The sequence below is a fragment of the Cydia splendana genome, chromosome 7 (genome assembly GCF_910591565.1).
Source record: "Cydia splendana chromosome 7, ilCydSple1.2, whole genome shotgun sequence".
In the NCBI taxonomy this organism is placed as follows: domain Eukaryota; kingdom Metazoa; phylum Arthropoda; class Insecta; order Lepidoptera; family Tortricidae; genus Cydia; species Cydia splendana.
The window spans coordinates 18,637,083-18,654,872 of NC_085966.1; the positions used below are offsets into that span (position 1 = coordinate 18,637,083).

The window sequence follows — 17,790 nt, forward strand, 5'->3', positions numbered from 1 at the left end:
AGAATCCTGAGCGTAATGAGGGATTCAAGTGTTAACGCCCAAGAAGAAATAATTTTGATACCGTGTAACACATACTGCTTTTCACATCAACTATGAGGAAAATAAAAAAATCTTAAAGTGATAACCCACTATCGCACCGCACCGCGACCTTGGTGCGTCGCACACATATAAGTGAGAGCGAGAAACAGGTATCTCTTTCTCGCTCTCACTTATGGGGTGCGGTGCGATAGTGTGTTACGGCCTTTAGTGTTGACACTACAGTGTTGCCACTTTTTAATTTCTACTCTTTTTTGCCAGGCTGTACATACGATGTTCATAGTTAATTATATTAATATTTTATACTGGCAATGAAATGTCGTTGAACAGAAAAGTGCCACTTTGATCCCTCTTAGCAGGAAAGAAAAATCCATTTTCTGATTAGGTGATGTGAAAAGTATATTACACACCACCACATTGATGCTTTCATACAAATTTAAGGCTCATTTAGACGATGCGAGAACTCGTATGCGAGTTTCATTACATTGCGGTATTTGATTGGTTGGCTGAATTGGATGTAACCAATAGTCCTCAATGTAACTAAAATCGCATACGAGTTCGCGCGTCGTTTAATTCAGGCCTTAGTATGAGAATACAGCGCTTATATCAGTTAAGTTAGTTGCGACGTTTAGTCATTCGTGACTTAGACGGAAAAAATATCAGTTTGAACGCACTCTTAACCGCATTTTTGTACTTTGAGTTCAAAATTGCAATTGAAACAAAATTACTGAACCTACGCGTCAGGCCATTATGAATATCAAGATTTTAACCATACTTTCGTAACGGTTTAAGGGGCCGGTATATGACGTTTTCGATTTAGACCTCACTTTGTAACCATAATTTGTTCAATAAGTGTTTAATAATTGCATTAAATTACACGTAAATTTGTTCACGAAGAAACCGTGTACCGACTCTTTGTGCCATTATATTTTTAATTTGCTGTTATTCTCTACAAATCGACACTAAAAGTATCAAAAAATCAAAATATGGAGTTCCGTTTGAGACAGAAGCAAAACAATTTTGTCTTTGACAGTAATTAAATTATTGTATGATTGTGAAAGCTAGATAATTCAGCTACCAATTTATTATCGATTTATATTTTTACTCACAAAGACAACACAGAAATTCAATCTCAAATGTAAACTTTCGAACAATTTCCATACATTGACGACATCACTCAAAATTCTTCTTCAAGTCAGATGCCCGTTGGGGCTACACCGGAGCACACGTGTACTTCTTCAAATGAAAATGACAGCTTGATTTTCTTGCTTTTGACAATTATATTGACATTAAATCATATACGCACACGAGAAAGTATACCAGTAGATAAATTGTATTTCAAAAAATAGGGTACATAAATATCTGCCTTCGTCTCATTTAAATTTGATTTGCTGTTATAATGGTTGAAAACCGCAGTAAACTATCTTAAAACAATACGATTACAGTCGAATTTAAGTATTATGTTCCTTCAAAACTCGCTTAAAATGAAAAAAGTTTAAAGACTCATCTTTACTGATTGGGATAAATTTTTATTATGCTGGTATCATTTTGCGTCAGTTTAAAAACGTATTTGACTTCTGTACGTCAATGAATTTTGATGACAATTGTAATCTTGTATTATATTATACAAGTTTTATCTTAAAATATTGCCTATTAACAGGAAGAGTTATGTAATTCGTATAAGTAATACCTGAAAGTCTTGTACCTAGATCTGTAATACCATGGATTGCGACGAATAAATGATAATGATTATGCCGTTCGTTCCGTCTATATGTATAATGCGTGTACGTGCTGTTCTCTGAAAGTACTAGCGAGTTTTTGCGGCTTTGGAGACCGAGATGAAGCTTACAGGCCAATGGCGCTCTAGTTATTGTTATGTATACCTATGTATCGAATGTTTTATAAATTACCTATAAAAAGCAATGTTTTATTTCGATTAGGTCTACATTTTGTGCATATTGCATATCTGAAGTATTTTCGTACTAAACTTGAAACTTTCGTTGAAACTAAATAAAATAATTATTCCAAATGTACAGTCGCCTGCAATTTATGTTACACAACGAAGGCCGCAAAAATATCTGACACGATCTTATTTGTAGAACCATAAGAACATGTCACATATTTTTGCGGCGTTCGAAGAGTAGGTACCGTCATTATCACCAACTTTGCCCGCTTTTTTTTTTAAAACGAATTTCTCAAAAAACATCACATATGACTTTTTTTGCTCAGCACGTCCATTGTGATCAAACGCATCAGTTTATTTGAAAAAAATATATTTTTTACCCATTTTTTTGCGTTTTAGAGGGCGGGCAAAGATATCCGGGGTTTTCGCCAACATTGCCCACGTCAATTTGGTATTCAAATACAGCTCGTATGATGATGATGTCTAAGGATCACTTAAAGGTTTTGGGCAATCCTACCATTCCCTGTTAATAACTTAGCGATAAGTGTAAAAACTTTAAAATAAATTTGCTGGGCAATGTTGCCTACCCGTTTTTGCCCATTTCCAAATAAGGCTCGCCTAAGCATTTTACAAAGGCTAGGGTTGTCACTTTTGAGAAAATCTGTTACAATAGTTTAATGGCCAAAAATATGATTTTTGTTGTGTTTTTCATTCGTTAACGGGATAAAACATCTAAATAAAGGATAATAAGACAAATTAAATACAGTATATATTTATAAACTTATTTTAGTGTACAAACATAACCTTCTTTTACTTGCGAAGTTGGGTAAATTAGATGAAAGTGACAACCCTAATCCGTTTTAGGTGGTGGGCAATGTTGGTATGGATGCCAAATTACCGGATTACTTTGCCCACCGCTAAAACTTTTGTGTATTTAGGCCTTTTTAGTTTAAATCTCAATAGACATAATCTATGCTTCATGTATTGTGTTATAACTCAAACCCGGAAATATTTGTCAAAGGGTTCTCAATTTTTTCTACTTGCATTTATTATTTATAAATTTTTTGCCCGCCGAAATATACCCTATATTAGACAACTCGCTCAAATCAAAATTCCCAAGTCAAGTTATGCACAAGTTTGGTATATAGTTTTGTCAGAAATATAACCTATATTCTACTAAAAATAGCAGGGTGGCCATAACTATTATATTTTTTCTACATTAACGAATTTGTTTAAAATTGTCGTTTTGGGCAAAGTTTCCCTGGGGGCAAAGTTGGCGCTAATGACGTAACATATTATTGCAGGTGACTGTACATAAATGTTTCGGTGATTTTGAGATTATTTTTCAGGTTAGTTTACTAACAATCAAGTTATGCAGATACCGATTTCGTGAACGTATAAGTAGTAAGGTACCGCTATTGTTTAGCGATACCGATTATTTTTGAAGGTAAAACTATACCGGTTGAAATATAAAGATATTAAAATTACAGCAGGGACAACCATTTTTTATAGGTGTACCTAAACCATCATTGGCCGAGCGTTAGCAAAGGTCTCCGTTTCAGCTTGGGCAAAAATGCTTTTGTATGTTCTCCTTTGCAGATCACATTTCTCAACTGATTCTCGTGAAAATTTGTAAGCAGGTTCGATATAACTATTCTGTTTCGCTTTATCCGCCAAAATGGAATTGCCACCCTGCTGAAACTTTATTTATTTAAATTCCTATTGAATGGATTTTGCACCTTATGAAAAACCGTATAGAGTAGTAAATAACATTTTACATCTGACTTAATGACATCTTGTTTTATTCGCTTTAATTGTACAAAACGCGTATCTCGACAAAGCAATAGTAGGTAGTAAAACAGTCAACAATCAAATGAATTCAATAGGTACGTCACGTGTGACATGAACAGACAAGGAAAGCAAGATTAAATGCATTGTTTCTCTTTCATCTTTCAATGGAACGCTTTTACCCTCAAAGGAGGCTAGTGGTCAATACTAAACTAAAAGTCCAATCTTAAAAAAACATGATGGGTCACTGACCTGTCCCAGTAAAGTGAGGTAGTGTGCGTGAAGTGAGCTTGTGTGTGAAATGGGGTAAATTGACAGAATCTGAAATTTTACCCACCGCTACCGTCGCCTTAATACAACCTGCTTAATATAGGTTTCTATGAATATTCGGAAACACGCAGCTTTAATTAGTAAAGGGTCAACAAAGAGCTTTTAACAACCCAAATCGAATACTCTACGATGACTTACCTACCTATATTAGGTAGTTTATATTTCCTATACTATTTCCGTTACCTACAGTACGTTATTCGTATAACAATATTGTACTTGTAATCTTATGCTATTATAAGCAAGTGTGATGCTATGTTCTATTCAGCAATAGATAGCATTATTATTATTTTTCACAAAGTCTTGAATAGATACTTAAACAAGGGTAGGGTTCCTGTCACAAAGAAAGCAATACACCAAGCCTCAAGCTTAGCCGCATAAGAAACGTTGAAAGCTCATTGATTGATGGCTCGAATTATGATGACCAACAATGCATACGCATGCCGAGCAAGCGTGAGGCGTTCCTTGCGGGCGAGTCTAAAATCGCTCTTTGAATATATTTAGGTGCTACAATCGAGATCACGATACACTGGTGGCCGAACTGCCCACGCACGCGGTCACGCGACTATTGACGTCCAGTTTTCATAAGGGTTTCGTGAAGTCCCTTAAGACCCAACTCAATCAATTTAGCTCTTTATAAAGGTGCCCGACCGCTAAGGCCGTTGCTTTTACTGATATGAAAGTCATTTAAAACGAGAAGACAATTTTTATTTTAGAATAACTATGACTGACTGTGCTCTATGATCACAAATCTCGGCTTTTAACCTATGGGAATATTGGGAATCCATCTGACCATCCGTCTTTGCTTTTTGTAGATGGATGTCCATGGAAAAATAAAAATGTATTAAAATTAAAATGAATTGTAAATGTAGCAAACTTGAATGTGACAAAAATAAAATTCAAGTCTCTAAATTTTATTCCAGGTTTCGTGAAAAATTAAGTCTAATGTTTCGTTCCCACTTGTCGTTAGTCAAATACTCCTTTTAAACCTTAATTACAGTCCAGCAGTATAAAAACAAATTCTACGAGTAAGCGCATTTGTAGTTGCAAAATAAAAACCTACGAAATCTACTGAAACTTAATTAACAAAGATAAAGAAAACCCACACCTTGTAAACTCATTAAAAAAGAGCAACATAACACCTGTAATTTCGAGATACGCAAAGGCAGTTTTTAGCAGTTGTAACGAGCCAGTGCCTAGTTAGCCGGTACAAGTTTGTATTAAAATTAGTAAACCAAATTAGCACAGGATCATCCGAGCACACCTTTAATAGCCTATCTCAATTAAAACTTGCAACCGTGCCATTTAGTTCCTATTGCATTTGAGGCTAACTGGGGCTACTTGTGTGGTATACGTATAGCTCTGTACCGTTATTTCCCAGGTGCCGATGGTATACTTAATTGCTCTTAAACTTGTTAAAGTTTGACTCTAGATCTGTGGAAATAGGATTTAAAGGTATAAATAGTAGTTCGTCGCGATCCGAGATCTACATATTTATTTACTTTTATATGAAATAATGTAATGCACCTATAAATAAGTGCTTCAGTTTCATGGCTTTCATGATAAAAACGACTATTTACTACGATTACTAAGGGTAAAACTAATACGATACGAAGGGATACAAACCTACCAGATTCCAAGAAACCTCATGATATTTTATTTCAAAGAATTTTATTGTATTTATCAGTTTGTCGTGTAGTTGTCATTGACCGGGCAAGCGCAAAACGTATCCTTTTCTGCTTGGGGAAAAATGCTCTCATTTCATACACGCCGCATTTCGCAATTGAGTGAAATTGTGTCAGCAAGTTAGATAATTATAAATTAGTATTAGTAGTTAGTATATATTCCAGATTATTTATTAATCAAAAATACATAAAACACACAAACAAAAAGGAAGGAAAATAAAATTAATATGTACATTAAAACTAAACCTTAAATAAAACCTAAGGGACTAAAACTAAAATACAACTGAATATAAAAAACCTCCCCCAAATCCCCTGCTTCTGGCATAGACCCCAGAATGCTGGCGGCGTTACCCAGAAGTTACAAAGAAGGAGCCCGCTCTGTGGTCCCCCGAGACACACATCAGACGTTCCGACACCTTTTTAATATTTTTTTGGTGTCGGACGACCAAGGAGCGATAGTTTCTATAGGAAGCGCCTGCTATGATGCGCTGTCTGTTTTTGAATTTAACTAAAAAAATCATGAAACTTACAATAAGTTATTTTTACAATAACATCAAACTACGAGTACCTACGAGGTCTTAAAATGTCAACACTAGGTCGAAAGCAACACGTCACAGGGCAATAGATACACTGACCTAATTACTTGGCCCAAAAAGGTCATAAACACTATCCGGTAGATTTAGAGGCCCTTAAGCTGTCGCTATTAGGTAAACGGGGATCAACAAGTAGGCTAATGCCTGCATTCCGGCCCCTACTGCGACCGCCACAGTACATAGAAAATCGAATTTATGCATAAATATCCCTCATTGAACTCTTTTATTTGGGTAGGGGCCCATCGCAACTTTGAAACATTACTTGTCCGATGTTTCATGGGCTTTTATAGATTTTCAGAAAGGTCACCGATCTAACCTAACCTAATGGCTGCTACAAGATGTTTTTCAAAAGTGTTGAAAAAATAACGGTTTTCGAAAAAAAACGCGTTTGGTCAAATGAATATTGAGCAAATTTAACATCGGGCAAACATACATTTAGATGTTGCGTTACTCGCGATATGATAGCCTTTTATTTACAGGTGTTAGTAAAGTGAAGATGGCCTTATTAAATCAGTAGAATGTTTTATACATATGTATATGTATAGGGAAGGAATCATGAAAAAAAAAGTAACTTTTCCTCATAAAAAGTTAACACGCCCACATACTTGAAATAATTATTTTCTTATTCTGAATATCAATCCCACGCACAGTTAGCTCAATAATAAACTTAAGTCTTCAAAATAACCAGAAGGTTGTTCAGAAGTATATGCGTAAGGATTCAATTTCAACGAATTGATTGAACCTATGCAATTAAAGTATTTACGTAGGTATTCTGATTAATTGATATTATTAGCGGGAAGTACAAATGTCAAGTATAAGATTCCAATTTGCCAAGCCATACGATGACATACTCTCCAATGCGAAACGGAGTGAATTGTAGAGAGAAGCACCTGTTTATTGGCGTAAAGTTTTACTAAGTTCAAGTTTAGTTTTAATATAATTTTGGAAAGTTTAAAGGGGCCCACTGATTAACAGTCCGCCGGACGGTATCGGCCTATCAGTTAGAACAACATTTTGACAGTTCCGAACAACTGACAGGCCGATACCGTCCAGCGGACTGTTAATCAGTGGGCCCCTTAAGTTTCTTATTCAGGTCGCAAGTTCGCAGGTCTACTAACGCCGATGATAAGGATGTTGGGGTTGCGTAATACATCGCAACTATGACGTGGTTTGCAGATTTTAGTTTTAAAATATATTGTTTGTAATATGTATGATAGTTTTAAGGTATGGGCCACTAGTTGCCTGAAATAAAGCTTTTCTTTCATTCATAGAGATAGCATGCAAGCGTTGCGTACTGCTAATTTCTGTGTCAATAGTGACGCGATCAATCACGCTTATCACAACGCGTGCGACGTGTCGGCGTGACGCTTGTCAATGGCGGTGCCGAGCTGACAGGACACCCTTGCATGACGCTTCTATTTTTAACTCGTTAAAAGGAGCGTGTCTGGCAAATGTCAATGCAATTCAACTTCTTAAATGCTCACACGCAAAACTCTCAAAGATAAAAGTTACATCCCACTTGTAATCTCGTAGGCGGATGCGTTGGTACTGTGAGTACTTAAAGTAAAATACGACTTATGAATAAAATAAGAGCAAACTTGGTGAGTTATTTTTGTTTTTCCCTTTGAAATGAAAGAGTCTCAAAAGTTCAACAAAGACAAATTCTTCAAGACAAGTACGGTACGATGGAAATATCAAGTCCGAGAACAGGCCAATCTCGTGACCGACTACCCGACTACGCGCTTATTTGTTTATGTACTTAGTGCGAAGAATTTAGTAGGTCTGCCAAATTAAAAGTAAAACGATTGATTGTATAGATCTCAATGTTGATATCCTGGCGGATATAGGACATTAGCGTTGGACCAAGCTAACTATGTATGGCATTTGCAATTACAAAGTGTGACAATGCCATCATTAATGTCAAACTTTTTGTGAAAACAGTACGTTTATAATGTCACTCCTTCACTTTGTTTTGTTTAAATCGGTGCTAAGTTTAGAAGAGACTCTAGATATTTGACTGTTGATATTATATAGGTACCACTAGTTTTTCGGTGAAGCAAATTCAAAGGTGTATGTGAAGTCTCTAACCCGCATTGGGCCAGCGTGGGGATTATAGCCCAAGCCCTCTCGTGCACGAGAGGAGCCCCGAGCCCAGCAATGGGACGTATAATAGCCTGATTTTTTTTATTTTTCTTGTGATAAAAATTTACTTGTCACTAGCGTTTTCATTGCTTTTTATTCTACCACTACGTACTCACAATTTCGTTCACGAGTGTTTACTTTAGGTGTTTTAATTTATTTATTGAAGTAACAATACTAAGAATACTATTCTGACATAAGACATGAGTTACGTATCATGACAAGGTATCTACAAATAGGGTTTTATAAAAGAAAATTCTCAATCTATTTTTGATATATTTCATCTGAGCCATTGATCTAGGTAAGAAAACATTATGTAACAAAAAACTGGATTTCATAATTGATTTGTCTTGTAAGTGGGTGTCCTATACGAGTATACCCGTGTTTCATGAAATCATCACGTTATATCTGGCTTCCTGTACGACATATTCAGAAGAGTACTTTTTATTGCCATTTGAAGGGTTTCATGTCTCCATTCTGGTGTGAATATTATTATAATGTCTTTTTTGTCCTATAGTACAAAATTGGTATTTATGATCACATTTATGAGTAGGTACCCATTGAAGAGTCGGTTAGTCCGCCTCAAAATTAGATAGCGAGCGAATATAAATGGATAAGTAAATATTTCATGGCACGGAAAGGGTGTGGAGACGGAGACGTATTTACTTATCAGTTTTTTTGACACAATTATTGCATTCCTCTTGCACCAATATCAATATAGTTGTGCGAAACACTTGCACTGATACCTCTAATGATGCATTGATATGTGTCAGATTAAATGAATACATATCATACAAGTACTTACAATCTGAATAGATAACTAATTATACGGCTACATATAGTAGGCCAATTCGAAAGTATACTGATATCAGAATTACATCTAACTGATTGCGAATGCTGTTAACTGAATTTATCAAGCAAAATCGTACTTTTCCGTACATGTATTGTTGCTGGCGAGACGCACTGTAACTAACATGATTCAAATATCATTCTGATGTCAGTGTACGTTCGAATTGGCCTGATAGATTAATATACCCAGAGCTACGGCGTAGAGGCTAAGCTCAGCTAAATATAATACTTCGACAGGGAAATACAGTCCATAGCCGGAGCGTTCTATGAAATCTCTCTTGGCTACCGTCCCGATCAGTAGTAGACTTTATCTCGTAGCAATAAGGTTTCCAAGTGGTCAATTAACTAATGTCAATGATAGCATGAACTTACCAATGTGTTTGTTGCAGACATGTCCCGAAGCTGCATTGTGGTGGTGACGGCGTGCGCGCTGGCTGCGCTCTGCAGGTTGCCCGGCTCCACCGCACAGGCGCTCGCTCCTCAGTATGACTGTAAGTACATACATAGACTCGGAGTAATTAACAATGGAGCCGCCATTAACAGGCGTTCCCCTCTGTCGAAAATAGGCGGCCAATGGTCAACCATATATATGGACTGACGTTTGTCTGACATGACGTACCTATACATGTGATGTGCCCCTCCCCCACAAAAAACGGCAGACTATTTTGTACCGAAAATTTTAGATGGCGTCTCCGTTGGTTATATCCTCTAAGTACATAGATCACTGGCTCAGTGACCCAAAGAGGATCTTGGCCTCTGACACAAGAGAGTGCCACTCTGCCTATTCACGCCGTTACGTATTCCGAGGGCGGACAGGTCTTTTTGGGCTTCGTCACTCCAGCGGTATCTGGGACGCCCGAACGCACGTTTTCCGCCCGGGTGCCCCACATACGCTCTTCTCACAGCACGATCCTCCCCCATCCTCTCCAGGTGACCAAGCCAGCGGAGTAGTGTGAGTGTAAGTACATAAATATTCATTTGTTTCCAATACAGAACGGCCCTGAATATTTTCTTTGTGTGTATATTATGTACGAATATATTTTATATTCGATACTCCAATAATTTTATACGTATTTTGTAGACATTTTAAACGCATAACTAGGTAATAGATAAATAGGCAGGTAGGTACTTTGTAAAATACCCGCCAAGCACAGAGTATCATGTTTATTAATGTTTTCATAATATTCGCCTTATAAGAACACTTAAGTGTAAAGTTTCATCCTTTTGAACAGTGAGTATAATCTTTAATAATTCATGACGTAATTTATTCGAAAACATAAATTATTTAGATATTGTGATGATAATATATATTTTAGAAAGCAGCAGTTTCGCTCAAGCACCCTACTTAACCGACTTCCAAAAATACGATGTTCGTAGGTATTTATATTGTAAGACTATGGTTTTTACAAAATACATTCTTCAAAAAGAAACATTTCAAATATGTATACTTATAATCGATTTTTGTGTTATTACTATACTGATAGGGTAGGTTTTTATACATATTTTAGTAAGATAACGTATAACGTATAACACAGGTGTTTCATGAACCCTAAGTTGAGTAAAGTGCCCAGGAAAATGTGCCCATCCAGGCAAAGTGTTCATCACAGCTATTTAGCGTGTAAAATGTGTTAGCGTCACTTTACGCAAAAACAACAAGTAGGCACTTGTTGTAGCTATAAAATAAAGCTAACTTAGTAAGTTTTAACATTAACTTCTTGTATTTTTGCTCACATATATAAGTATAACTTATCATCAAATAACTTTAACTAACTCGAATTTATGGATGTGAGATTTGAATTCAAGTATACCTAAGTACTGTCAAGGTAAAAAATATCTACTTCATCATCTCAGCCATAAGATGTCCACTGCTGAACATAGGCCTCTGAATCTACTTAGGTATACAAAAAATTCAATTATGAGTAGGTACTAAAATATTATGCGCATTTATAAAATTCGACGGTTCTATGTATTTCTTGCATTCTGTTTATAAGACTTTGAGCGCATCTACAAATCTACATAGCCGACCTTGACCAGCTAGATTCTAGTCTATAAAGGTATCAACACCTATACCTTTACCAACACATATACCTTTCAACACCACAGCCATCGGGCTGCTCTAGAGGTCACAAAGCCACCAGGATTACGTAAATATAACCGAAACCACATGACACGCTAAGTCAATCTTCACATTGGCTAAGAATCACGTATCTCATTATAATCTGCATCTTCCTACTTATAGGATTAGTGGTCTGTGACCGTCTGTGACGCAACAGGTAAGTGCCAGCGCTATATGAACATTGAGCGATTTTGTTGGTATCAATTATATAATGTTTAAACCTGGAGTTATCATGGTTACCAATACAAATTGACACTGGGTTAACGGTTTAACCGGTTAACCCCGGTTCAGTGGGATGGTATGCAAGTGGCGCTAAGAGTATTAATATTACTTACAAATGGACATGGTACCATGCCAACCATGCATACCAACTTAATATTTTTATGCAGTTTTTATAATACGAGTATATTTTGATATGTGTATTTTAAACTCCGCCACCGCGAAAACTTTTGAATATGAAATTGTAATTCTTGCATTAAATTATCCACTTGGTTGCGGTTACAAGAGCTTGTTTCTTAAATTAACAGTATAGAAAACTCTAGGGCTAGTTAGCAATTACATTGTTAACTGTTATTGTTATTTAAGCATTTCACTACTTATATAGCCTATCTTTGGCTTCTTGGAACAATAGATAAGTGGTGGTATTTTATTACATACGAATGTAAGTAGAATAGTAGAAAATACAAGAAAAATATGGAAGGGATTTGCTATCAGTATCTAAAACTAACAATCAACCCTTTTCTTGCTGTTTTATAAAAAATAGCATTTATATTTTTTAAGGAAAAACAAGTATCAAAAATTAAAATGACGACTTAAACTTAATTACAATTTAGCGCAAAAAATGAGCACAAAACTACATGATATCACGGCAAGCAACGACGTTGATTTTTAGTGGTGCCAAAAGCGCGTAGCCAACGCTCCGTAGCGTATCGTAGTCATCTCTCACTATCACTCTTCCCTAATAGTGCAACAGTGACAATTGCATTTCGTTCGCTACGGAGCGTTAACGATTGCACGTTGGCTACGCACCCAGTGCTCTTTTTATTGGTTCCTTAAAACAGTCTACGAAAGGCACTATTCTTCAACATCGATCTTAAAATCTCTCCGTTTATGAACCATGCTCTTATTTTTCATATTATTTTTTCTTTTATCTTCTTTTAGGAGCTTTTATTAGTTTATTGGGATTTTGTTCTTGGCCAGGTGTTTGTCTGGCTGATAATGAAGCTCGGCTAGAATTTAGACACATTTGAGCAACGTTGTGTCCATGAGATGCTCAACATGCTTCGCCGGCACTTTATGCCAAAAGCATTCATTTTCATTTACATAAGTATGATCGTTTCATTCCTGGGCACAGATACAACCTTTGTAGTATTTTGGTACTTACTTAGACATCGCTGTAAATGACTGTAGTAGTATTGTGTTTACAGTTGCTATGGAAATGTCACGATTACGCACCGGCATGCACGACTGCACAGCGCACGTGTCTCCTGGGTGCGTATAGACACGATAGCGAACGAAACGCAACTGTCTCTATCGCACTAATACGGAAGAGTGAAAGAGAGAGATAACTACGCTACGCTACGGAGCGTGAACGATTTGCATCTTGTCTACGCATCCAGAAATGTTAATTTAATTTGTAATCTGTAATATCCTGTATAAAGTTACGTTCAATTTAATATAGCGAAGTTACGTGTTATTGGTTAATTTCTATCAATAAACAGTCGGTAACTTAATTTCGTAGTATTATGATGGCATGTATAACATCCAATACTTGACTTACTTCGGTAGAACTCGAGATCCTTTCTCCTGGTAGCATCAATTCTCCTTCGGCTATTTTAAATGTCTTGGTCCACTTTCGAACATATTGAAACTTCACTTCGCACGAGTATAACTTTATAATTAATAAAGTATTAATGTCCCTTTTAAATTATTTAGGAAGCCATAGTCATTTGAATATTTAATCACTGTCTGAAACTTCAGCAATTAATCCAAAAAGAAACAAGCGTATTTAGCTAAAACAATCGTTTAATTTGCATATTCTATTAAGAATCAAAGCCAGTTAATGCCCCAAGGAACGTTTTATTAATCGCGTCATTGTTGCTAACGAATAATAGGAGCTGAAGATCTATAAAGGCAATCATCACCTCGGATAAAGTTTTAACAATGGTAGTAGATTAACAGAAAGTTTTGTAACTACCTTATTACGAGTAATGATAACTTGCGAATTGCGTAATTGTACGTCAATACCTCTCATATATTGGCGCCTAACGCCATTTTTATATAAATACTATAGAAAAACAAAAGAGAATCAAAGTCAGTATATTTCAAGCTACGAAAATATAAGCAAAATTCCAGCAGGATAAATTTTAAATTTCCTTAGCCACGGACAACACTCAGTTGAGTCGCGGGATTTAGCAAAGCAATGCTGAATATATTCTTGGTGTAAAAATCTGCGATGTTGACACTAACTATCACAGGACATTTAAATGAAAATTGTCTAACGTCAATTTAAACACGAATTATATGTTTTATGATGATTTTGTGGCTTCTAGATATAATAACGTTTGGCATTAGGTATAGTAACTAGTTAGATCCAATCGAAACAAATTAACACAAGCAATATATGAAGTTAAATTGTAGTCTCTAAGCAAATTCAAGTTGAACACACGTAGGTAAGTTGACACAAGGGTAGTGTACAAATTGCAGCAGAAATGTTTCTAATGAATGATGTTCACAGATGCAATACTCGGAAACTTCGACGGCTTTGGCGTGTTCTTGCAAATAACATTGGCATTGTTGTAATTGTGTCAGAGGCCAAGGCTGAAGGGTAAATTTAAACTTTGCTTCCGTGAGAACGAAGACTATTCTAAAATAGCTTTGCAAATTGCATTAGTGGAAATGTGGATGTTACTTAATTTAATTTAAATAGAAAACATGACAACTATCTTTAGTTCTTACGGCTATTAATTATTTTATTTTACCTAATTTATGTTGATCTATTTAAGTAGACATTTAAATTATCTTTATGGATACGATCACGCAGGACGCAAAAACGCACGACACGCTTTAGTTAATATGATCTGGTGTGGTGGATATCACCGTCAAAACCTAAAAATCACGTCAAAGAAATGAAAATGAAAACGGAAAAAAATAGGTAGCAAAATTTAATTGCGTTCAATTATGGAAAACGGATAGGTTAACATTTTATTTTGTAATATCGGTCTCATAATTTATATATTTTACAAGGATCTTGTAAAGGTATTGGTATCGAGACAATGTCTATTTGTGTTTCTTTATAAGAGGAAGATATTTGTATTTTGTTTTACATACGATCTTTTTTCTTTACCCCAGCCAAAGCAACGATGTAACATGAGGTCGCTTTTGTAAACAATGTTCATCATTTCGGATTGAAGGCCCTGCACGGCTCACTGCCTGCCTTCATCTCACCCATACCTACTAACCTCTATAACAACACTGAACCTAACGGCAAAGCTGTCCACAAACTTATAATCCTTAGACAAATATAACAGGGTTAGACAAATCGTAAGAATTTATCAAAATTCCAAAGTAGGCTTTATGTCTAATACTGGACTATTTATGAAATCTTTAAATTAAGCCTTAATAATGATTTTTCTCAAAAATATTACTAAATACTAAGTCCCATTATACTATATTTTATAAAGCCTTACGAAAACATGTGATAGTATTTAACTGAATAACGGTTCACTTCCATAAACATAGGCCGACTGGAAACTTGCTAGGTATCCTAGAATATAATATTCGATGACATTGCTGTAAAGAACGGTAACTATCTAATATTGATTCAGGTTTTGTTGCCTATAGGTATAATAACTTGATACAGTAACAATTTTATTCTGAAAAGGATGCGAAACATCAATTTAATGTGTATTTTTTTCTTTGATACGTAATGTAACAATTATAAATATACTTGGTCAAGCAAATCTTGTCAGTAGAAAAAGGCGCGAAATTAAAATTTTCTATGGGACGATAACCCTTCGCGCCTACATTTTTTAGATTTGCCGCCTTTTTCTACTGACAAGATTTGCTTGACCAAGTATAGTTTTTTTTAAGTTCCGACGTTTACACAAGCATTTGAGATTATTTAGTTGTTTCAATAGATAAATAGTTAATTCATGTACTGTGTGAGTATGATCGCAATAAAGTTTTAACAAGCGCAAATACATAGTTGACTCAATAACTTTTGTTTTCGTTCCCCACACCAATAAAACTTACGAGATCAGCCGGCCTAGCCAAGGTTACAATCGCTATCGCTTCGACAACGAAAAGCATTATGTCTCTCTATCACTCTTCCATATTAGTGTGACAGTTACAGTTGCGTTTCGATCGCTACGAAGCGTAAGCGCTTGGCATCTTGGCTACGCGGCCAGTTAGGTTACTTTACTCCATCCATTATAATTTAATAAGAAAACTTAACATTTGATGATGTAAAAAAAATAAAAAAAAATCATTTATCCAGATGAAATAAACCCTATTTTATTTACAGACTAATTAACAATCTTTGGTACCTATTTATGTAATGTAGTACTGTGTACCTTTAACTTATCTGTCATAATTATGAGATTTGTTGCATTTTAATATACTTACTTAATAGTAACATGGCTTTTCTTTTGTTTTAACTACTGCACTGAAATTAGATAGAGAGTTCAATAAATGTTTGTTTATTTTGATTTTATTATAAAGATATTGTTACCTCGGAACTCCGCCATATACCTAAAACCAGTGTCGAAATATTTTTTATTTGACAGTTTTAAACAAAAGAAAATCGATAACCAAGAAACGTTAATTTGCATAAAAAGGACCCTACACTATTATAAAAGAAAAATTACTAGAATTTTCGCAATACATGTCCCCGTTTCATTCACACGAAGTGGTCGCATACATCTCTCTGAAGGGTGACGAATATCGGCGGTCGGCGTCCGTCAGTTAACCCCTATATGTTACACGCAATGAATTATTATGTAGGCTCATGACGATCTGCATAATCAATATATCCTGTTTGAATAGATCGAGTGAATGCTGTAGAATATTTGACAGTTATTTATGTAGATATTTTATGTCGTAGCATAGCAATTTGGCCGGACGAGCACTACGATGAGCAGATTCTCGCGCTACTACGCAACCTCGCATATTTTTGGTAGATGCTCATGCACAACCTAACTTGTTACACGATTGTTAATTTGTATGCTTTGAATGCCAAAAATTTTAGGCTTTGCGAGTTGTGGATGGGGTACCGAAAATGCATACTTATTTGCTAATAGGTTATTGTATATTCCAATAATGTTGCCGTGCGCGTTAAATATGACAAAAGTGGCACTCAAGAGGTAAACAAGAGGTACATACAAAACATCACAATCTTATTGTTTTAGGCTCGTTAGGCTAATTCCAAGGAATGTGCAGAGAACAGTTTTTAAGCAAGATGAAATTATTCTTTCCTGCTGGTCGTATGCGGTGTCGTTGGTGAAAGTAAAATGTAGTATAGTATCATAGTTAATTAACCTAGCATAAGGAATATAAACAAAACCCAGCACTTTGCGTGAGCCTCGCGGTAATACAGTATGTAACTGAACGCAAAACAAATACTCAAACCCGTTAATGTTTAGGTCATACTAAGCAACTTTTACTATGGTACCAACCTACCAACCCCGAAATCACGAAAAAAATATTGACTCTCCCATAGGAAATTTCAACATCACACCAGCAAAATTTCGTTCGGTTACATACTGTATATTTGAGAAACTGCCACATTTGCCTTTGTGATGAACCCTACTGAGAATACTGGAAAACAGCGACCCATTTCACTGAATTATGATTTCTATTTGAAATATAAATAGAATTATAAGTTTAATGGTTATTTGCTAGGAGCGTTTGATGCGGGATGATATATATTTATTGAAAGTGTTTATCGGTAAAATATTTATGTATTCAACAGTTTAGAAATACTTATGAATATTTTTCTGTCTTATTCCGATTTATTAACAACAACTACCATCAATACCATCATATACCTAACTATTAGATACCCGATGTTAAAAATTACATAAAATATAAGGTAACAGTTTATCTTGCCTGGGGTTAGAGTAGTGCAACGTCTGGAATATTATATTATATACATTTAACTTGCTCAACCTAGATAGGTACAAATTTATAGACTATGGGTCTATGGGTTGATTATTACTGTCTCATTTGTTAACCCTTTGAAAACCAAACACGTCAACTGTCGCGCGCTACAGCCCAATATCAACCTTCGTGCATTCCGACAAGGTTCTCAATGACGCGCCGCATACGACAGGCGTGGCGTTTAAAGGGTTAATC

General features: G+C 35.7%; 1 protein-coding gene across 1 annotated transcript in view; it reads left to right on the forward strand.

The window, feature by feature from the left end:
• The window catches only part of LOC134792407 (short neuropeptide F), a 95,718-nt gene that overhangs the window by 65,482 nt on the left and 12,446 nt on the right, over positions 1-17,790 (forward strand). Inside the window, exon 3 of the mRNA XM_063763701.1 lies at positions 9,710-9,811. Within this exon, the coding sequence (XP_063619771.1) occupies positions 9,710-9,811 (102 nt within the window). The remainder of the gene's footprint in view (positions 1-9,709; positions 9,812-17,790) is intronic.